Below are 24,638 nucleotides of genomic sequence, written 5' to 3' on the forward strand. Positions count from 1 at the left end.
TGTAGGAGAAATTTGAATACGTAAAATATAGATGCGCGCCCTTTTAAATGTGATGAACTATTACGCAAAATATGAAAATACGCCTTTTTTTTTATTCAACTGGCCAAATGATGACGTCACAACATCCGATTGGCAAAATGTTTACATGAATTCGTATCTACAATCCAATAGCTTCCAGAAAACGTTGTAATCATGATTATCACGTTTTATTTTGACGAGCTAAACAGATTGAAATTTACTGTAAAGATGAAAATAAGTGACCCACGTTATTTTCATTTTTATACATGATGACGTCATAAAAATTTAATATTTTACCTCATGCGAAATATAGTTGATTGACCTAGACATTTTTGAAATATCTGAGGAAATGGAATACGTATAAGCGAGATGCGCTCTATTTAATGTGATGAGCTATGATGAAAGATACAAAAATCCTATATTTTACATTCGTGTGGCCATACGATGACGTCATAACATCCGAGGGGTAAATAACTAAGTTGCGGATAACCAAAAAAAAAAAAAAAGATGATGAAACAGGACAGTTACAAGGAGTTATCCGCTCAATGCGGATAACTAATTAAAATATTATTTAACCACATAAACCACTATGGATGTTTATAGCAGTCATCTACGTGAAGTTGTAAAATACCCTCACTGTGTAATCTGGCGAGTTCATTGAACTCCTGATTAAAAGCATGAAACAATCTGGTTAGATTTCTTTGTTCGAAGTAATGATAGGATGTCGAACGGTTGTATATGTCAGTTGAGAACGGCCAAAATCCGTACAGATGAACCTCGTCACAAAATAACAGCGCCGTTGTGGTAATGTAAAAGCCTAAAAGATAAACATGTTTAACTTTACATTTTTTTTCTTTTTAACTTTTTACGATTTTACGATTTTATATCGTTTTTTTATACAACATATCTGTTTGTATTTTTACGTTGATTGGTTATAATTACAAACCGGTAATTTATCTGCCTAAAGCTCTGTCTAAACGGTAGGCCTAAAACTAGTTTGAAAGAAAAAAGTTCGAAGGGCCAAAATATGCTAGTGATATGGTTAAATATAGTGGTGATATGACATCATCAGGATTTTTCTATTTTTATAGCAATTTTAACTAATTTTTATATATTTGTAGGCCTAATGCAATTCATTTCAGTCCTTGACTGTCGTTTTGTAATTTATATATATTTTTTTTCGTTTTTTTCGTTTTGTAATAGGCCTATGTTTATTTTAGCCTGTATATGTAAATAAATAAAAAATAAAAATCATGTCCAAAATTGTTCTAGAAATATTTCTATGCTAAATTCAAGTTTGTGATTAAAGCAAATTACTATATACTGGGTGCCCGCGAATCGGCTCGATTAGGAAAATATTGTATTGTTTGAAGGTTTGCATGGCGAAATCAAATGTTGATATAAAGTTGATATATATTTGTATAGATTATGTTATGATATTTCAGTCCTGCATCACAAGACAGGAACAGTAGAAAATGTTTACTAACCTGATGATATTCTGTTTAATACTGTTACGCCGCTGTTCACCCAAAAATCTTGTGACTCCGTAAAATGCTTTGGATCTCCATGTACAAATTTTACTTTTTCCAAACGCTTATTGAGTAACGAGTTTACTCTAAGGCTCATCGTATAGCTACTCGTGAAAGTTGGAAACCAAATATAGTTTCTGTATTCATCCATTTTTTGTGTGAATTTCTTTCTATCTATACGCTTACGTGCACTTCCAAATCTAGAAAGACAGATTTATAACTTAACAAAGTGAGAATAGTAGATCTACCAACTAGACGGAGGGGCCTAATAATAGCTCTGTCAACATTTATTAACAAAATATGTGATATGCCCATATATGGACACGATGACGTCATATCACTACCGTATTTGGGCGCATAACATTTTGTTTATCAAAAGTTTGACTGTAGACAGAGCTTTACACAAATAAAACCGAAGATGCATCCATTAACAAATTCTATAAATGTAAAATGTGTTCATTATTTGTTGACCTTTAAATCCATTTGACGTAAAGCAATTTAGTAATTTAAAAACAATTGTTAGTAAAAGCCTGTTTTCCTATTGTCGTTGATCGTTAACAGTTCAACGACGATCGTTTGAAAACGATCAAGTTGAAATGATAACGATAGCGAGTACCTTTTCCTGTAAATCGTTAACATTTCAATGTTTACGTAGAAGATTCCCCATTATTGGTAACGATAGCGTCGACTAACGTCGACAGGAAAACAGGCTTTATAGCGTCCTATTGTCTCAGACTATGAGGTAAGATACAGCATAGGTGTTATATTACGTTTGAGGGATTGCTAAATTTACATTTCGTATTCTTCATTGAATGTCATACAATTCAAATATAATTACAAGACGATTCCTCGTCTAATGCGTTATTACCATGATTATAATTTCAATAGTCTATCATTTGGAGGAGAGGAAGATATTGTATCTGATTTCCGACAAGCAGGTGATGTTTAACAAGAAATATTTCTTACAAAAAACGACGCTCGACATTTTAAAATTAATCATTGTTCTTTTGATTACCGTATGATTAATTATTAAAAAGATGTCCTTTAATCGCAAAGATGCATTTACTTCACAGATACAGGCCCGTAGCCAGGGGGGTTTTTATGGTTCGGGCGAACCCCGCTTTACAGCGACCCCCCCCCCCCCCTCTTAACCGACTGCGAACCCCCATCCCCGACATCCCCAATACCTCACCACACCCTCATCTCTGAAAATCCTCCAAATAAGTGCCCCACAATACAAAAGGTTGTTTGTAAATTGAAAAATTCGTAAACTCGTTCGTGAATAACTCATACCTTATTGTTAAACAAATGAATTGGTTGCCGATTTTCACCTGAAAAATAATACGAATTTTTGGTCCCAGAATGTAACATTTTTTCGTTCAATGCGAACGTCACGGGGAAGTCTCCGATTAAGGTACTTTTGGTACGGTAATACATTCTAATAACTATACTCAATTAATGTAAATTAATTATCAATTAATAATTTTAAAAAGTTGTACAAAAAATATGAAGCTGTTGCTATAAATATATTGAGCAAAAGGTTAAATTGTATAATTTGGAATTTTAATTCATTTAAAAATGCTAAATAAAGTCAGATGTTAAAACCACATTTTCCAAAAATTCATTTTTATTTATCCACTATAAACTTTACAAAAGTGTTGTTTTAAACCACACTCCAAATAAAACAAAGAAAATAATGATAGGACATTTGCAGAAAGAAGCAAACTTTGCTCTGTTACCGGTATAACACGGTTCAAATTTTGGAAATTCGGCCTATTTACGAACGTACGGAAATGAAGATAAATAGGGTACTACACGCATCGGAAATACAACACTATACGCACAATTATGATTTGGCCTAAAAATTGGCCTTAGATTATGGAAAACCCCCGGCAAAACGCAATAATTATGGACAAATCGATTATTAGCCTTGGCAATATGCCTAATATTTAAAAGGAATGAATATAGGCTATATTTCGTTTGTCGATGAATTTTTGAATTCATGTGTGAATGATTGATCCATTAGAGGTAATCTGTGATGGCTCTAGTAACACTGCTATGCGTGAGTAATTTGTGAATAACGTAGTATGCTACATACACGAGCCTAGATAGGGAAGATCTGTACTGTCGTTCATTGCGAGAGGAGGGGGAAGTCCGGTAATGTGTCATGAAAAATGTAACAAGCCAGAGATGAAATAAAATCACTAACATTTTAGCTGATTGTCGTTGTTTTAGTCGTCGTCAGAAGTTTATTGCTCGACATCTATTTCTCATGTGTAGTAGAGCGTTTCTTTGATTGAATACTGTTGTTTGTATTATAACACAAGTTCATTTTGGATTTTCAGTAAATTACCAATGGTTTATTCAAAGTCAAACTGTAACTAATCCCTCACTATTCAATCAAAATGTTATTATTATACTACTATATTGTTGGAAAATGGATTGCGTGACATGAAAATAGATTGATAGTAAAATGTAATAAAGATACGTTCTTGTCTGGTTATTAGGTATGCATGCTCTGATAAAGCAGAGGATTACTTTTGTAGCGTTCCATTTAAAATAAATTTTATTACAAAGAAATATTTTGGTTGTGAAGGTCGTTTTAACAATTAGGGACAGTGACCCAAATACTTAGTGTCCGAACCCCCCTTGACAGATCCTGGCTACGGCCCTGAGATAGTTCTTTATTATGAATCACATGCCCATTTTTTCACTAGTTAATTGTATACACAGCATCTGAAAGAAGGCATGTGTACCTTTCCAACAATGTATTATTTGCCAACAAATTTTAATCTACTAATTCAAAAATGGCATTTAAAAATGGTCAATTTTGAACTTTAATGTGCTGTAGCCTGTTTGTGTGTGACCTCAACCTGAACCGTTGTATGCATGCAACTGAATACTCTCTAAAGACAACGTGTGTGGTACACGTGAACATTCTTTCACAATCAGTTGATTCGAGTCAACCAATCAAAGGGCAAGAATCCAAAATCGTTTAACCGTGAGCCCTTATAGACTCTCTGTTCCCAGACGTTTTTTGGGTCCAGCAGCTGAAACCTATAAATTATAGTCGAGTTTCCAAATTCGCAAAACTGTCGGCCTTAGATACTAAAGCTACCGCTATGAAACAGCTTATTAATGAATATGTCCTCATGGGACAGCTGGCTAGAGCAGCGGCGCGAAAATCCAAAATCCAAAAAAAGATCGGTTGGTGGCGCTATATTATACCAAATAAACCAATATACCAACATTTCCTACTCATAAACTCAACAAGCGCAAAAAAAGTCGATCATAAAATTTAAAAAAAGATGCTATTTATTTTGCAAAAAAAGATGCTAGATAACAATTATTAAGAAGATGCTTTGTTATTGTATATTAAAATCAGTGTTTGACCACACTTTTGGATGCTTACGGTAAAAAGATGCCACATTTGGAAAAATTATGTCATTTTCAGCTCACTACAAAATTCAACTGCGCATTTTGTATAAGTCAGCGCGCTCCGTATAGTGTAGTAAGTAACTATCCAATCAGATTGTTTGAAAGCACTACTGATAGCGTGTATTTAGTATGCGTCCGATAGAACGCGATCACAGTTTGTGGTAAATGTTTTAGTGAGTGTTCATTATTCGTGTCAGTTGACCCAGCTAATAGCTAAAGTGTCCGCCGGGCTTAACAATGAGATAAATAAAATAATCGATAAATTACGTAATAATACTAAAACTACTACTAAAACGTGAACTAATAATTATTATTAATAATATTAATAATAATATTAATATTTAGATGTTTTTTTTAATATGAACTATTTAAAATATGCCTACTCACCTCAACCTAATAAGTGAAGGATTGACTGTGGTTAAATTAGTTTTAGAACCCGCGTCTTTTGTAAATCCATTTAGCGGTGGAGCGTTACATCTGAAGAAAAATAAAGTTGTAAGTCATTTACATTCAAAAGCGCTAAATGTAAGGCAGTTTCAAAGCTTGATGAAAAAACAACATTTAAGCGCTGTCTACACAATCAAACTAGTTGTTGACAAAAAAATGTGATGTGCCTGAATATGATAGTAATATGACGTCATCGTGTCTATATGGACTCATCACATTTATTTCACATAAAGTTTGATAGTGTAACCAGAGCTTTAGTCTGTAGTTGTTATCAAAGTCTTCTGACGCGTACATACTGTACTATCTTGAATGATGTAACTCACCTTATAACGAAGTCAGCTTTATCAATTTCTTTGCCGCATTTACTTCCATTTAATATCCCTCCATTACCCACAATGGAACATCTTTTATATGGCCCTTTGTGTTCTGGAGAGTCCTGAAAAAGACGCATTGTACTGAATTATTCGTGATTCTCGCTAGAGACGCAACACAACGACGTAACGCAACGTAAAGCGTGGTTCCCACTAGCGACGCAACACAAGGACGTAACGCAACGTTCTTTCTCGACGTCGTCGTAACGCGCAAAAATGAATAGAGGACTCCCCTGCCTCTAGCAGTAGGCTCACAGTGTAGGACACGTGGGCCTAGGCATACTAATATCTCTATACTGATGGTTCTTCGTTTTCAGTAGGCCTATCCTAGTCCAAATAGCATTTTGGACTAGGCTGAAGACTTTGACCTACCTAATATTCCCGCACTTACTTTCCGGAACATCATTTTATAGTAACTTTGGTAAGGCTTACCATTTTGTATCGTCGTCGTTAGTTAAAAAAGTACCTTTTCCTGTAAATCGTTCAAATGTTAATGTTTACGTAGAAAATCGCCGATAGCGTCGAATAACGTCGACAGGAAAACAGGCTTAAATTGACCAATCACAAGCGATGGCTTATTCGCTTGTGATTGCTAACTGTCTATAACTTCGCTTGTCATTGGTTAAAACGTTTGCGTTGCGTTTACGTCCTTGCGTTACGTTCTAGTGGGAACCAAGCTTTAGGGATTTTACCAATCACTGTAGATTGTCATAGGTCAACTCGCTTGCGTTGTGTCTACGTCATTGTGTTGTGTCCTAGGAACCAAGCTTTAACGTCACACAGTGTGTTTTATAAAGCTCTTTACACTATCAAACTTTATGTGACAAAAAAGTGTAATGTGCCCATATATGGACTCAATGATGTCATACCACTAGAATATTTGAGCACATCATACTTTATTTTGTCAGACTAGTTTGATAGTGTAGAAAGAACTTAAAGTTACGTAAGACAGAATTTCGGTAAATCGCGCGTAACTATTTTATTTTATTTATTTATTTGGAATTACACCTTTAGATCGGTGGCACACTTAGCACAAAGGTGCATCCTTCACAATATAAAATATAACAATTAACAGAAAAGTAAAAAAAAAGGCAAAAGCAACTATCAACCCCTATCCTACCCCCCCCCCCCCCAATGATATAGACAGTTGGTACATACCTTCGGTACTGAATTTTAACACCTAATGAAAACCAGTATACTAATTAACTTAACTTATGAGCCTTAGCTTAGATAATTACATATTGACGATTACAACGAATTGCTCGAATGTGGTACAAACCGTCTGTGGTTGTTATAATTAGCCCTAGCCTAGCATATGATGGTTAACTTGTAATGGAGCATCTAAGAGGATTTAGCAAGTTAAATATATATACAAAAATAAAGTATGCTTTGGGAATATTTATTGTATCAGAAAGAAAAGAAATATCAAATTCAGGCTTCTTTTGTTTGCTTCCTCGCCGCGAAACTGTGTCATTCCTACGCCCAAGTCAATGTTATGTGTTCGCTCTGGCCTTGCTGACCTATTATAATATAAAACAAATACTGGGCTTTCATCGGAGCACAATACATATATTCCAAGGTGATCCGTAGACATACTATATCCTCAGACAAAGTCGGAGGATATAGTATTTCAGCCCAGTAAATATTTCTATACTATTTTACTTTAAAAAAAACGTTTTTTGCGTTATAGTGCTTGACGGTTATGAATGGAACATTTCATTCTCTTTTTCCAAGTGCCAATTCCCTTAGGCGTATGACTGGAATTTAATTTTAATTCTCGTGGATCTGTAACTGCAGTTCGTTAACAAATTTTCAACTTTAGCTCAGTCCGGAGAGCGTCAGACTAAAGATATGAAGGCCCTGATTCAATTCTAGCAGTTGCACTAGCTTGCGCATTTACTCTTCTTTAAACCATCAGCGATTTCGGTTTAGTTCCTTAAGCCCATAACTGTTTTAGATAAAATTTTACGCAGATTTTGTTTGTTTAGAACCCTCAAAGTTTAAGACAATACCTTTGGTAGCAATCTGTAAAACTCCTCAGTTATATTCATGGTTCTCCCTGATCCCAAGAATGTCACTGGTTGAGAAATGTTGACGTTCTTTTGAGTTAGAATGAGATCAGTATGTACGCTTTTCTTTATGTTGGATCTAAAAAAAAAGAAAAATAATAAGCATAGGCCTATTTGTATTCCTGTAAGTACGTACAAGACATTGCGTAATACATCATTACACGTGTTTCACATGTCTCGCCTTGTTTCTTACAATAGGCCTAACATTCTTACCCTTAAAGGCCGGGTGCAGACAAAACATTTCTATTGATCATACATTCCAATAAATATCGATCTATAGTTTCCCCTATGTTTCATAATTTTAGGGATTTTATTTGTCGTACACAAGCTTGTTGAAAATAAGCACTTTCTTATCAGTGGAGAGATACACAAAATCTCTATTCTTTTGTACACAGATGTTGTAAAATAGAGAGGCATTTTACTATGAAAAATAAACAGTGTGGTAAAAAATGTTATGAGATGACTAAATATAGGTAATATAACTTGAATTTTACGTTTCTAGTATTTTTAAAAATTTAAAAATTATTCTATCCACCATCTTTTTTCACCTTCTAGGGAATTCCAGAAATGTAATTACACTAGGTTAAAGTACCTAACTACTGAAAAAGGGTTTTTATAGCAGAAGTTTGCCAATTTATGTATTTGACCATTTTAAGGGAAATTCATGTTTTTTCGTCTTGATTTCTATTACAAATATTTAATTTGTGTACAATTAACCAGATATTATATTTAAAATTCATGCCTGTACCTGAGCTTTAACTACTTAACATCCAAAATAGTATTTGGATGGAAACTACAACTCATGGATTAACTACTTTTGTTACCTTAGTTCTTTTAAATTCGACATGTTTTTCTTCCACGGTGCCAAGAGTATGGTTGAAATGTCGAGTGTACTTTCAGTGTTGGTTGACATATTTGCGAGATACTTAAATCCCGACTTAAATGTATCCTTTTGAACCGTTATCTGGTCGTTGTCTGGTTTCTTACTGGGTTTCTTACTGGGTAAAGGAGAATAAAACCCTTGCTGCATATCTTTCACATTTTTATTGTTCAACCTATGGAAATGAATAGTAAAAATCAATATTGTGGACCTGTTGCTGTCAGGGCGTTTAACGTCGCCAGACGAGACGATGCCGTTCGACTACATCACCGTCCCGAAACAAACGCATGTCGTGTTTTGGCCTCCTCTGTCCGAATTATTTAAAAAAAAACTAAATAATTATTTTTGTTTGTCAAACTTTAATAAAACAACAAAATGGTGTATTTTTACAACTTTACGTAAAAATAAAAAACTTAAAAATTAATAACAAACACTGTACTACGGGTAAAGACCCGTTTATATAAAAAAAAAAAAAAAAAAAGAGGAAGAAAAACAGGAAGGGTTTCATTTCCACTGCGAGTGGTTAAGGCAGGGGCGCCGTTCCAACAATATCGGCATGGGTTCGAGGCCGACTCGCTTCTAGTTCTGGTGGTGGACAGGATAAGGACTATACAACCCGTTAGAACCTAGTTCATCATTCGAGAAGAGTAGGGAGTTACCCCGGTGAACTGCTTCACAAAATAGCCCCTATTATGTATGGAGGATACCACCTTTCCTATAGGACACCGATTAATTTACTATTGGTAATTCTTGGCTAAAGACATCAAATAAAATAATACTAAATAAATAAAACTGATAAAAAAATTGGTGAGAAGGCCCGTCATTTAACGATGATTGTGTTTAGGACTAGATTTTTCAGAGAAGCGATGAACGAACCCGATATTGTAAATTCATTATCTGGTCACCAATATATTTATTTCAAAAAGAAAACTGTTCTTACCATAGATATGCTGTAAGCGTCCAAGACAGTCCAAGTGTGAGCCAAAGTAACTGAACTGACATCATAGTTTTTATAGTTTTTCCTAATAATGCAAAATTTATAAGGATATGTTTTTTTTTTCAAAATTAAGGCGAAGCATTTTAAGACATTCAATTTCATGTAGTCATCTAGATACGTCAGACTGGCGATTCGTTATAGCGACAGTTACAATCAACGAGGCGAGGGGAGAGAGAGAGAGAGAGAGAGAGAGAGAGAGAGAGAGAATGTGGGATGGGAAGATCGCGTCGTGTGCGTCGCTGCTTCCGTTCGTTTTTTTTTTTTCGTACGTGAGAAGATTTTTTTTTTCGTAAACAAGAAAATTAAAAAAGTAACTATTATTACATGATCGTTAAATAGTATATTATTACTATTATTATTATTACTAATAATACTATTGCACGCCATGTGATCCGCAACCATTCAATTAAATTACAGGAAGTGAACAAAGTCACATATAGCTAGGGCCTACTGCTAGTTTTTATATCAAATCATTTTTTAACGTTAAAACATATACAAGAATGTACATAAAACGCCAGTTTACATTCAGTTTAACTGAGCGTTGTAAGGTAACATTTTAAAAAAGTACGACTGACTACAAGTACACCAAAATATATAAAAAGCACTGGCTCAAGATATTTAATACTATTAAAACGTTTTAAAAAATATTATTGAATATTATAAAATATTTTACAACAATTGTGTACGTAGCTTGCTGGTGTGTCATTTGTTTCTTCTGTATTAGTTTCAGCTTTCTTACTGTCTTTATTATACTATGTAGCCTTTGCGAGTCATAAGTCACTAGTACTAAGCAGTTTCTAAACAAGATCCTATGTAATGGCATCCATAATAATATCTAGCCTATATTCCTCAAATGTCCTATTGTAGGATTTATCAATATCTGTTTCCTCAAACGGAGTCGTTAACGCTATGAGTTTAACTTCGTTTTTATTAACACTATTTTTTTATATCGACAAAAGGATCCACAAATATTTATGTTATACTGATTCCCTATTGGATATCGTCCTTCACCTTGATAAAAATCAGAGTTTTCAGAAGAGACGTATACATTATGAGTTAATTAAAATACAATGTTCATATCAAATTATATAGGAGTACATAATATAATATGGCAAGTAGTTCTTTTGTGAGCAGGTGATATTGTGCTATTAGCTAATAGAACAATGTTGCATTGATTGGAAAATACATTTTAAACCAATTAAATCAAATGTAGGCCTACTGTTGTAGGTAAGAAAATAGATAAACACAAATTACGGAAATTAGGAGACCAGTCGATAACTGAGTGTGGAACATATAAATATCTAGAGCCCCTTTCTCACAGATGTGCCTGCAATATACCGGTACAGTGCTGGCGTCGTGCCGGTATCGTTACCGGCATATACCCATTCTCATCGGACTATCGTGCCGGAAATATAACCGGTATATACCGGCTTTCTGTGAGAAAGGAGTCGGGCATATTCGGCCAATAAAAAGTCTCTGACAAAATAATTATTGAGGGCGTCCTTTATTGTTATTATTTTTGTCTAGCGATGATATGGCGGCGAATGTTAAGTTACAGATTATTATCTTCCTTTATAGCATATTTATGCAATACATGCTATGTACAGTATATTGTGCATATATTATACAGGTAAAGCAATTAATTTGCCGTCATCGGCAATCTGTAAAACACCTTAGAAGGCTGTAGGCCTACAATCAAGGCGACGAAAGGTCAGGCACCAACAAACAAAGAGCTAATGGCCTAGCCTAAAGCGGCCTATATAGATTATGCTACAAATTTCTTCTTGTCCCCTTATTTTAAGCAGCTCTCTTATCTCATTATCCCTCCAGTTCGACATTATTATTGTTAATTGAATTGAATAGGCGCCAAAGTGATACACTTGACTGCGCAAGGTGTCAAAACCTCAACGGGGAACCCCGGAATATAACGGCGATACGTTCTCACAGAATGCCCGTCTGGCATTGCGGGGAATATCCCTAGAATATTGGCGCTAGTTCCGTTTCGCACCTGTCATTTATTTCGACTCAAAATGTGTTAAGAAACTTTATCGTGAGTACCACACCTTAGAATTAGGCCTAAAAAATACTTTTACGAAGGAGATCACACAAAAAGTAAAAAATAAATGCTTTAAATTGATGAATTTACAGACGTGTTTCTCGCACATCGGTTCCATACGCCATGTTCAATGTTGTAGTTTTTATGGAGCGCCAAAAGAGCAATCATAATAGAGGGCTAAAAACTCAATATAATGCGTATATTTAATGCATTTATTGGTGAAAATTACGTTCAATTTTAATATATTTTGTCAATGTCAATGCAAAAAAAAATGTTACTGTTGATACTGTACATGGTTTTCGCAGTTTTCGTTAACTTTTAAGAATGAAAATCGACAAATTCATCATCATATTACATGTACTGTAGTTTTTATACCTCAATGATCTAAATAATATTCCTCTTAGTCTTAGGCCTAGGCTAGGTAGTGATGCTGATTTAGGCCTAGGGTTTTGTTGCATTGACATTGACAAAATACAGTATATTAAAATTGAACGTAATTTTCACCAATAAATGCATTAAATATACGCATTATATTGAGTTTTTAGCCCTCTATTATGATTGCTCCTTTGGCGCTCCATAGAAACAACAACATTGAACATGGCGTATGCGAAATTGATGAACCGATGTGCGAGAAACACGTCTGTAAATTCATCAATTTAAAGCATTTATTTTTTACTTTTTGTGTGATCTCCTTCGTAAAACTATTTTTGAGGCCTAATTCTAAGGTGTGGTACTCACGATAAAGTTTTTTAACACATTTTGAGTCGAAATAAATGACAGGTGCGAAACGGAACTAGCGCCAGAATATTACTAGGTCTAAAGCAGGTCATGTCGATGCCGGCATGGTGCCGGCACGATGCCAAGACGACCCGTTCTCACAGAAAACCATACCGGCATGGTAATGGTATATTCCTGGCACACAACTCTGTGAGTATATCAAGAGGTGCAAAGACCATGGCCATGTAGAATATGTTATACAAAAATGTAAGTGATATTTCCTATAAAAAATATAGGCTGTGTACTGTACATGACACAAAATAGCACTATGTTATGTATATAGTGATACCCTACTATACCATCAGTAAGATGAACTCGTCGTCAGGGTTACAGGCGCTAAAACATGGAATAACCTAGCAACTGAAATTAAATATTCCCCAACAATTGCTTTATTCAAAGCTACATATCGATCTCATTTTGTTTTTAAATCTAGTTATTTATACCAATGATACTTTTGGCGACTACTAGTTTCGAAATGTATGACCACATGAATCAATGTGTTTTGCCATCTTTTTTTTATAAAAGCGTGTTTTATTTTTATTTTTGTCGTCGTTTGGTGAATAGTTCTATCAATGGATAGTTTAGTGGCGAGAACGAGCTTGGTTGATGTATAATATCAACAGGTACAAACATCTCTTATTTAACACTAATAGAGGTAACGTCATTCAGTTGGTAGAAAGATATACAGTATAATTCTGGTTGGAAATTAAAAGTAAATTTAAAGTAATAAATTATAGTCACAGCACACGTACTTTCTTTTAACTAAGGATGTGGTATATAAATGTGGGTAGATTTCAGAGTAACAGAAGTGTTAGGATGAATGGTATATTGTTTTTACAGGTAATTAAAAAGTGAATGTTAGCTGCAACAGTTGTGACCCCGGGTTAGCAGGGGCGGTCGCAGGACTATTTAAAGAGGGTTGCCCAAAGACTACAGGGATGTAGACACTGAGAATTTGAGTAAGCAAATTATTAAATGACACCCCTAGATGGCCGCAAATGGTATTCTCGCACGTAAAATTCATGATAAATTGCACCTATAGTTCGCCGGAAATGTCACTCACTCTATAGTGCGCTAGCAAACAGAGGATTGTAGCCTATATCAGGGAGTTGTTATTACTCTTGCACTGATAAAGAGGAGGATTATTTTTGTAGCGTTCCATTTAAAAACAAATTTTGTTACAAAGAAATATTTTGGTTGTGAAAGTCGTTAAATTCGTTGTCGCCAGCGTTACTTCTTTTAGCAATTTTAACAATTAAGCTAACATCAACAATGATAAAATGCCCTACAACTCCCTGCCTATATTATTCCGCCGGTAATAAAACATACGCGACTAACAACAAGTTCATTTTGGATTTTCAGTAAATTACCAATGGTTTATTTAAGGTCAACACTGTAACTAATCCCTCACTATTCAATCAAAATGTTATTATTATACTATTGTAGGCCTACTATAAGAATGTAGTGCGTGATATGGAAATGGATTGATAGTAAAACGTAACAAAGATACGTTCTTGTCTGGTTATTAGGTATATTCTTGCACTGATAAAGAGGAGGATTATTTTTGTAGCGTTCCATTTAAAAACAAATTTTGTTACAAAGAAATATTTTGGTTGTGAAAGTCGTTAAATTCGTTGCCGCCAGCGTTACTTCTTTTAGCAATTTTAACAATTAAGCTAACATCAACAATGATAAAATGCCCTACAACTCTGTAAGTGTACCGCTATAATTCTCTGTTACTACGAACATTCGGAAAACAAAACTATACGCAAAATTATGATTTGGCCTGAAAAAACGCAATAATTATGAACAAATCAACGATCCATATGACGGGTTTTTCCCGAACACAGTTTTAGACGGAGTTTTGTCTTAATATTAGTAAAAATATAAATATTTTTGCACATATGGCGTTTCATACGTGTATTACTTGAGTTTGGATACTTTCAGACAAAAATCAAAACGACGACGTGTGGAATGACATAAAAAAGACAATTATACAGACTTGGAGTAAGTCTAGAACACAGTTTGTGTTGGCCTCGTTTCGTACCTCTCAATCATCAGGAGCACAACAAGCAACTAGCCAATCAGAAACGTATCTATCTGCGCGGTATAGTTGGCCTATTGGTGTCTGATGTGCATCTATATATAAATTTACGTAAGGGCAAAATTCGGTAAATCGCGCCTTAAGGCTGGTTTCCTGTCGACGTAAGAACATCACTTTTGTTGCGACTACGTCGATTTGTCGTAAGAAATGCGGATTTTACAGGAAACCGATTACGATAGAAAATTTATAAAATCGACGCAACGTAAGAAAAATGGTAACGACAAACGATTTTACAGGAAACCGATGACCCAACAATTGTTGCGTTACGACGTTTTCTTCCGATTTTACAGGAAACCGGGATTTTTTATCTTACGCTTGAATGAACGCCCTTGCGTCACGTTTCTTACGTCTCTTACGAAAGTTGACTTGAAGTCAACTTTCGCAAGAGACGTAAGCGCAATCGTAACAAGCAACCAATGAGCGACAAGAGTTATGACGTAATAAGTATGACCTTATAGTGAAATAAAGCCGGATAATATTAACATTTGTATGTATTTACTACTTTACGATGTTGTAGGCCAACATACTTTACAAATGCACAGTAGTTTCAATATAGGCCTAATAATGTTCTAATCAGGGAGTTTACAACTCATATCAAAATATAATACTCTTATTTATGGACGTGCAATAAACAATCAGCATTTCAAAGAAACCGACATTCTTCTGTCACGAAAAATTAACATTTGCAACAAGATAAGATATAGAAAGCCCCTTTATAAGCAATATAATATTATTACGTAACTTTAAAAAAAACTGTTTGTTTGATTTTGTATAATTTATATTGTTTTGTTAAATTTATTCTTATTATAGGCCTGTAAATAATGGGTATCTTACTGCGGTAGTACTATCTCATGCTCGTTTAGATATGCCTGGGCCCATAGGCCATGGCCTAGGGCCTAGCATGGAACTATAATATAGTAGTTCCATGTGTAGGTCTAATAATAATAGGAATCCCAAAATGATGTTTTTTTTAATGTTGAAAACTATTTAAGGCTATAGGCGGCCTAGAGGGCCAGGATAATTAATTCATATTTGTATTCATACACTAGTACATAGGCCTACTTAGCCTAGGCTAGTTTGATTAGATTTTGGTCAAATCAATTCATATTATTAGTACAGTATTAATTAAGTATTATTACTAATACTAGGGCCTAGCCTATCTACTGGAAATTATATGTTGGTGTGCTGCACTGACCTGAGTAGCTACAGGTACAATAACAACATTTAGCGCGAAAAAGGATAAAACCCGCTCTAAAAAAAGAAACACCAATCACAGATGTTGTTTCAAATACGTCATAAATCTGACCGACGTAAGAAAAAAATTTCAACTTAAGCATACGACGTTTGTTTCACAGCCAAAATTTCAACTTTTGGGACTCAGCAGCATAACTACAGATGTTTCTTTGCGGGCCGACACGATATTCACTAACGTCAACGACGTCATTTTTTTCTCAACTTTCGTAAGAGACGTAAGAAACGTATGAAACGCAAGAATCGTTGGAAAATTCGACTTCTTACGTCGACAGGAAACCAGCCTTTACTTTTCGAATTTGTACTCGATGGTATATAAAGTTGGTTCGTACTTTCGGTACTGATTTTAACCACCTGATGTAACCCTGTTTACTAATTAAATTAAGTTAGATAATTAGTTATTGACGATTAAAACGAATTTAGGTTCAACGATTTGCCCCAAATAGGGGTGTTTTCCGATCGTGGTATACACTGTCTAATGGATGTCCGTCTTGAAAAATACCCGCCACAAAAATGCGAGGAGGCTTCGCATTTTCCTATCTCCTCCTACGATAATTGTTTTTAATGGCTGAAAACCGGTTCAACAGCTAGAGTACACCATCATAATGTTGAAGACCGGCCGATTTTCTTTAAAAAATACTATTTTGATAGATTTAATATACGATATACAAATCTATTGATTTGCGATGAATGGAACATCCCAATCTCTCAGTCTGCCAGAGTTTGGTTTAACACAAGTACTGTAGGTAAATTTATGAGCCCTTGGTTTAACACATACGGTAGGTAAATATATGGGCCCTTTGAGAATAAACTTGCGAGATTGTGGATAGGCTCTACTGTTAGATATATAAACACATTATTATATACAAATAAACTTTATACTGACAGTTCTTTCTCAACGTTTGTATTAATTAATGATTACCAAATATAAACGTCGTAGTTGTGTATCGTGACATGGTACTTTAATATTTCAATCGATTATGACAGTGACAGTGTTAACTAAACTAAATAAAGAATGTTCTCTAATATAATTAGGAATCTCTTGCCATACACGGGGAAAATTAGGGTACAATTAATATTTAAAAGAAATAAATAAATAAATAAAATAAAAAAAGTATTAAATCGCAAATGTTTTACTGTATTTAGAGGTATATTATTTATAGGCCTATAAAACATGAAAAAAATATTTCGTTACTGAGTGGATAAAGAATAATAATATTTAAAAATTGTTCCTCTTTGTACCTATCCGCTTTCCCATCCCTCAACCCTAATGTTACATACAAAACACAAATTGGGTTTCTTTAAATGAGTCAAAATCAAAAACTTGATTTTGTGATAAGTTTCTCCTTCGGAAGTAATTCCCAGGGTGCTAATTTTAGTTGACTACATAAATCATCGTGTCTATTTATTCGTTTCTGTAAACGACAATGTATATAGTCCTGCGGTACGTACATTTGAAATGGCCAGTTTTGTTACGCTGAAATTACTGTGTATTCGAGAACCATCTGTGGGCACGACAGTTCTGCTAATTTACAAATATTCTCTTCCAGACTGGAGTTCTATAACGTATAAATAATATGGATATTGTATACGATGACATTTTAATTTAGTGGCAAAACAACATTTAGTATGAAATTAAGGGTGTTGCTCGGGCCACTAGGGCAACACCCCTGGGTCCGCCCCTGTCAAACTATAACTAATCCCTTACTCAACTGCATCACATAAAATATAATAACGTACGTTCTAGTGTGATGACAGCGGAGTCTATTTTTAGTGTACCATTTGAATTTGAAGACACATATTGAAGTTGTGTTCACAAGGCTGGCATTTCTATTCTCTGATTATAAAAGGAGGGAGAGTATAAATGTTTGAATTCAATTGAATTGAATAATGTGTTTCACGGTCTGTAGCTGACGCGTTATGCACCCATTGTACCTATCGGACTATTATTCGATATTATCAGAAATCTATTGACAACTTATAATTCCTCTAAACGTGGTATATGAGTTACAGTATATTTTATTTTGTGATGATCTAATGGCAATTGTGAACCTATATTATGTGATGTATATTTTTATATAACTTTTGTCTATTTTTTAAATGCTTTAACTTTTTATATATAAAATACTCAAAATAAGAAAAAAAAAAAAAACTGCAGAGATAGTTTTCTACTGATACAAAATTGATATAGATTACTGTAACAATTGTAAAGAATGAAATAAAAGTGAGTGAATCTCACAAAAGACAAAAAAAAAAAATAATATGGATATTGTATACGATGAAATTTTAATTTAGTGGCAAAACAACATTAGTATGAATAAGGGGTAGTTGTCCTAAGGGGGTAGTTGTCCAGGTGGTGGTTGTCCGGGGGCCGGGGTAGTTTTCCGGGGGGTAAATGTCCAGGGGGTGAATATCCGGATACGAATTAAGGGTGTTGTTATTTCGACAATCCACACAAAACGCCGCTATTCTTGTATGATATCCCACGCGGCAACCACAGCGGAGATTAGGCCTAGAATCGTACCGCACTCTAAGTAAATTGAAAAAAAAAGGTGGGGGGAGGAGGGGGGTTGGTGGGTCTTTCGTAATAACCTGTGTTTAGTCAGGTGATTTTATTTAATACACTTTTCTATATCTTGTTTTGTATTTATTTGTGTAAAGTAATGATCTACTGTATGTATCGATGTAAATTGGGGTGGGGGGAAGGGGGGGGGGGGTAGGATAGGGGTTGATAGTTGCTTTTGCCTTTTTTAACTTTTCTGTTAATTGTTATATTTTATATTTTGAAGGATGCACCTTTGTGCTAAGTGTGCCACCGATCTAAAGGTGTAATTCCAAATAAATAATCTAATCTTGTGTAATCACTTCTTGTTGCTATAGGCCTACGCTTGGGTGCACACGGAACAAGAAAATGTAACTGATGTTTATTTTGTGACGTTTCATGAGGGGTCCCCAACTTATGTACGAAAAAAAAAATCGCGCCCGGGCCACTAGGGCAACACCCCTGGGTCCGCCCCTGGTCAGATACCGTCGCGTACGATGTGTGTTTTCCTCGTGGTTTTGACAGTCGAACGAAAAAGTGAACATGTATGTGGATGAATGAAATCACAAGATATGTTATTCAGTTGTGGGGGGGGGGGGAGAGAAAGTACGGGGAAGGATGGCAGGCAATAGAAAAGATTCACAGATAATAAATAAGAGCATTTTTGCGAAAGTAAAAAAGGAATTTGGGGTGGAGTTCCGGGGACTACCCAAGCTAAACAATTTGAGGCGTTAAAGACCCCTTCCCTGCGATTTTGGACGTTTTTTGGAAAATAATACATATATATCACTTTAAAAACATTAAACCATGTCATTCCTTGTCTTAAATGTACGTTTTATGGTAAATTATGATAAAAAGTGAGAAACAATGCACTACCTAAGTAGCTCGCGGCGATCGACCTCTCGTGGACGGTCTTAGGCCTAGCCTAGCTAGGCTTAGTTTTGTAGGCCTAGCTGGTAAACATCGGTAACGTACGAACATCGCACGCTACCTATATACCTAGCCTGACATTGTATAGTTGCTGCATTAATTGTCTTTCTATTTTTGCCAGACTCCGTTGATACAAATTGGGGAAAACCCGGTATTTTCGCTGAAAAGTTAGGAGTCTTCCATTTGTTTTGGCCTCACGATCGATCGAAAAGTGGGCGAATTACAGGTGAAAAACAAAAATATCAATGCGCGCGCAATGCATTTTGGGATTTATAGCGGGCCGCTATAATTATTAGAATCGACTTATTTTTCACATTTTTAACCGTTTAAAGACGAAAAAAGTTATCGCAATAGGATCATATGGTATTATTTTTACATTAAATATAGTTTGTGATCTTAAATTAGATCTAAAAAACGTAGGGAATGGGGCTTTAATACATGCTCGCGAAGGGTATATGGTCCTATAAACACCAAAACTTAAACGGAAACAAAAGGGACTCAGAATGTTGCAAATACCTACCAAACGAGAATAGATAATGGTTAAATAATTCTGAAAACCCAAATTTTATAGCAAAAATCATCCAAATTTATGTTATAAACGATGAATTTAGCAACAAAAACTGAATCCAAACTAGCGTATTTATGGCACGCCCTTAGTGCCTTTAATAGGAGAACAATGAACAATCTTACTTTGATCGTTTTACATAATATAATTTTTTAGAAAAACATCACATCGACCGAAAACAAAGGTAATCAGAGGCTTTGCTAATATATTAAATATGATTTTATTAAGCATAGAGTGAGTGAGTGGTCGAGCGGTTAAGACAGTGGAACCGTAATTACGTAACCATAACATCGGCAAGGGTTCGAGGCTCACTCGCTCCATGGTTCTGGTGGTAGAACGAGTCTTCTCGGATAAGGACTATAAACCGTAGGTCCAGTGTACACATGGAACCTAGTACATCTTTCGAGACGAGTAGGGGGTTACCCCGGTGGCGATATTTTTTTACGCTCAACGAAACTGCCAGCTAGCCAGAATACTGTTTTCTGATTGGATGTTGATGTCACGTGAGATGTTCAGCCATGAGAGCCATTGAAATGTACGATTCCTACAACACGTAAATTGCTAGCCTAAAGTGCAGTGCGAGTCGCAACCGGTCGGAGAGTGCGAGGAGGAATTACCTACTGAGGCGAACTGCATGCGTGAGTGATTTGAACATCTCACGTGACATCAACATCCAATCAGAAAACAGTATTCTGGCTAGCTGGCAGTTTCGTTGGGTGACTACTTCTTTGCATGATGCAGCTAAAGTAAAATGACGTCACGTTAAAGTGGGTCGTCACAGAGTATCTTGCATATTAATGAAGCAAACTTGCTGAGCGTGTTTTCCACCACGCGTGACGCGAGATTTATCGAAACGATCATGTTTTTAACAATTAAAATCACGGCATATACAACAAAATATAATGGTTTTCACTGCTAAGGATAATAAATAATTTAATTTTAACATAACAGGACAGCCTAGATACTTCCAGTGCGAATAAAAAATAATAACAATAATGTACAGTATTAGTAGTACGTTATGTATTTTCAGATGTTGCAAGACATGAGATCCGAAATAGGCTAGGCCTAGGTGGCAGCGCAGTGCGCATACCTAGTTAGGGTGGGTGGGAAGTGTAGTTAGCAGTGGGAAGTGTAGTTAGCAGTGGCATCGTGTAGATGTACACTAACCCAGCATACTGGATGTACATGTACACTAATGTCACTAACCTACACTAACCCAGCATGCTGGGTTAGTACATCTGCACGATGCCACGCGGTAACGATGAAGGAGGATATGGATGGCCTGATAGTATGTTGTGTACTAATAAACTACTACTCAAATATACTGTATTTTATTTTAGTTAGGCCGCTAGTGAGTAGATAGTATCATAGAAAATCTTTCTAGGCATAGGCATCTAAGCCAAATTGGTCAAATAAACAACTAACTATATTTAATCTGCTTCTTTGTTATCAGGAACAATATCGGAATAATTTTATTTTCCGTACCACCGATCGCACCATCATTTATCACTGAAAACATTTTGTAAAATCAAAGATTGTATAGCGCCGCTACGCGCTTATTTGGTAAAATCATGAGCGCGCAAGAAGAGCAGAGACAAACATTCCTTTTGCATATGCATGAGACTCTGTGACGACACGCTTTAACGTGACTTCATTTTACTTTAGCTGCATGCGAAGAAGTAGTCACCGTTTCGTTGAGCGTAAAAAAATATCACACCCCTGTGTACTAGTCAACACAAAACACAGCCACTGTGCAAATTAAACTAACTCACTCGCTTCACATCCCACCAAAAGTGCTATAGTCTTCAAGTCTGAAGTTTGCACTAAATTGGAAGAAGAAGAAGAAGAAGAAGAAGGAAATGTGTTATTATTTATGTTAGTACATAAATATACGAAATAATGTTCAATACTCATTATTTTATTAAAGGCACTATGTGCGTGCGATATTCTATGACTTGGATACTCTCGTTTGATTTAAGTTTTTGTGGCTAAACTCGTCGTTTTTAACATAAATTCGGACGATTTTTGCTATAAAAGTTAGGGTTTCATAATTAATTAACAATTATCTACTCTCGTTTGGTAGGTATTGCAACATTCTAAGTCTCGTTTTTGTTTCCGTTTGGTTTTTTGTAGGACCGCGCTCGCGAAAGACAACAGTCGTTCACGTGGGAAGGGCCGTGTGTCATATCGCATTTGTTGAGGAATTAGGCTAGATAAAAATTATCCTAGGCGGTCGGGCGCTGCACGACCCTCCCCATGTTATTGAAGGCGCCATGAGAATGAATTTTATTACCGATGGTAAGTAGGCTTTACAAAAAACAAAACTTGTAGACCTGGAGACAACATTTTATTATGTTAACATGTTTAAGATGGCGATATCACACACGTGTGTACTACCGTGTACTGACGTCGATGTAAACAAACAGCCAACTTACTACTTCCGTCTGAGTGTATTGCATTTTGGGTAATGATGACGTTTTGCTCGACGACCACCCATAGATTTAACCGGTTATTTCGGAGCACAAATTGAGCAGAAACGCGGTCTTGTTATTGTTATCTATTTTTAATCTATTTTAAAATAACCGGTTAAATTGCGTTATGCAGCAGAAACAGACCCTTAGTCAAGGGAGACACTTTATCAAAGTTCCAACCACAGTAATTGACAATGTATTTCTAAACGGGTATATCTAATAGTGGGAACCACAAAAATGTAGGATAGGCTAATTTCTAATTGGCAACGAATTGGAATTCAGAGTGTTTTAGTTGGTTACTATGCATACTAGCACACCTCATTGTTAAATTAGCCGTTCAATGGTTGTACAAACTTTTCAATCTTTGAAATTAAATAAAGAAGGAAACGAAAGAAATGTGGATTGGTTCCAGTAAAAATAATGAAACAACACCTTTTAATATAAAATGGACGAAAAATCCTGTCAAATGTTTAGGCATTTACGTTGGCTACAATGAGCAAGTTTGTTAGGATAAGAACTGCAAAAGAAATAACCCCAAAAAAACAAGAAAGTCAATTTTCTGCATGGAATACCATGTAGGTATATAATATTTTTTCCAGAGAGCACTAATTTTACAGGATTGTCCTTTTTGTTTTGAGTTTGTTCAAAATCAAAATGTCTTGCTTTTGTGATTAGAATGTCAGTGACCTTTTCTTAATGGTCGCTAATTGGAGGTGTCTTTAAGTAAAGTGATCTTTAATTGGAAGAGGACCACTGCAGTTACTTTTTTTGTCACATGATAAACTATTTATTATTCTCGTCTCTACTCATACTAAATAATATAATGGTCGCTAATTGGAGGTGTCTTTAAGTAAAGTGATCTTTAATTGGAAGAGGACCACTGCAGTTACTTGTTTTTGTCACATGATAAACTATTTATTATTCTCGTCTCTACTCATACCAAATAATATAATGGTCGCTATTTAGAGGTGTCTATAAGTAAAGTGATCTTTAATTGGAAGAGGACCACTGCAGTTACTTTTTTTGTCACATGATAAACTATTTATTATTCTCGTCTCTACTCATACTAAATAATATAATGGTCGCTAATTGGAGGTGTCTTTAAGTAAAGTGATCTTTAATTGGAAGAGGACCACTGCAGTTACTTGTTTTTGTCACATGATAAACTATTTATTATTCTCGTCTCTACTCATACCAAATAATATAATGGTCGCTATTTAGAGGTGTCTATAAGTAAAGTGATCTTTAATTGGAAGAGGACCACTACAGTTACTTTTTTTGTCACATGATAAACTATTTATTATTCTCGTCTCTACTCATACCAAACAATATAATGGTCGCGAATTGGAGGTGTCTATAAGTAAAGTGATCTTTAATTGGAAGAGGACCACTGCAGTTACTTTTTTTGTCACATGATAAACTATTTATTATTCTCGTCTCTACTCATACCAAATAATATAATGGTCGCTAATTGGAGGTGTCTATAAGTAAAGTGATCTTTAATTGGAAGAGGACCACTGCAGTTACTTTTTTTGTCACATGATAAACTATTTATTATTCTCGTCTCTACTCATACTAAACAATATAATGGTCGCGAATTGGAGGTGTCTTTAAGTAAAGTGATCTTTGATTGGAAGATTACTTACCTGTTTCGTCACATAATTAAAAACTATTTATTATATACTTGTCTTTACTCATACTAAATAATATGGTCGGTAATTGGAGGTGTCTTTTAATTAAAGTGGAAGAAAACTAGTTGAGCGTCATTAACTTGTTTTTTGCCATTTTTAATTTACAGTTTTGGGCCTTTTTATGGCATGCACAGGCCGCACAGAAAATAATCTTCGACTTAACTAAGACGTTGCTTATAATCGTTGAGACTAAAACATTTTCGCTTGCATTTAGTTTACCCATCAGGCCATATATTTTCTTAACAATTCATAAAAAGAATGAATTCTACATTCCTTAAACATAAGGCTGGCACTGAAATGTCGAGGCCTAATATTATTCCGTTAGCTAAGAATATTACTTACGTTTCATATTGAGATTATTCCGAATGATTACCATATATTTTGAACATTACAGTCTCAACCAATACATTATTAATGAATATGAATGAATATCACACTTCACTTCGCCTAATATAACCATTGAACATTATGTTTGATTCAAAGAGGGCGCTGTTGAATCTAA

The 24,638-nt window shown here is 35.2% G+C and overlaps 1 protein-coding gene across 1 annotated transcript; it reads right to left on the reverse strand.

Annotated features, from left to right (window-relative positions):
* Nucleotides 1-218: 218 nt before the first annotated feature.
* On the reverse strand, nucleotides 219-24,523 carry LOC140058124 (alpha-N-acetylneuraminide alpha-2,8-sialyltransferase-like). Its single transcript, XM_072103679.1, has 8 exons — nucleotides 24,479-24,523; nucleotides 9,693-9,774; nucleotides 8,697-8,927; nucleotides 7,816-7,951; nucleotides 5,756-5,868; nucleotides 5,373-5,462; nucleotides 1,506-1,747; nucleotides 219-835 (listed from the first exon to the last, which is right to left on the reverse strand). Exons 1-8 carry the CDS (start codon nucleotides 24,510-24,512, stop codon nucleotides 606-608), a joined length of 1,158 nt encoding a protein of 385 aa, XP_071959780.1. The 5' UTR covers nucleotides 24,513-24,523; the 3' UTR covers nucleotides 219-605.
* Nucleotides 24,524-24,638: the final 115 nt, after the last annotated feature.

This window comes from Antedon mediterranea, chromosome 9 (genome assembly GCF_964355755.1).
Source record: "Antedon mediterranea chromosome 9, ecAntMedi1.1, whole genome shotgun sequence".
Classification (NCBI taxonomy): domain Eukaryota; kingdom Metazoa; phylum Echinodermata; class Crinoidea; order Comatulida; family Antedonidae; genus Antedon; species Antedon mediterranea.

Bases quoted from the DNA above. Each gene is read 5' to 3' on its own strand.
- LOC140058124 (XM_072103679.1), bottom strand. From the start codon at position 24,512: ATGGTAATCATTCGGAATAATCTCAATATGAAAC. The intron at 8,928-9,692 runs GTAAGAACAGTT...TCATTTCCATAG, and splicing joins ACGCTTACAGCATATCTATG to GTTGAACAATAAAAATGTGA. The intron at 1,748-5,372 runs GTGAGTAGGCAT...CTGTCTTTCTAG, and splicing joins CCTTCACTTATTAGGTTGAG to ATTTGGAAGTGCACGTAAGC.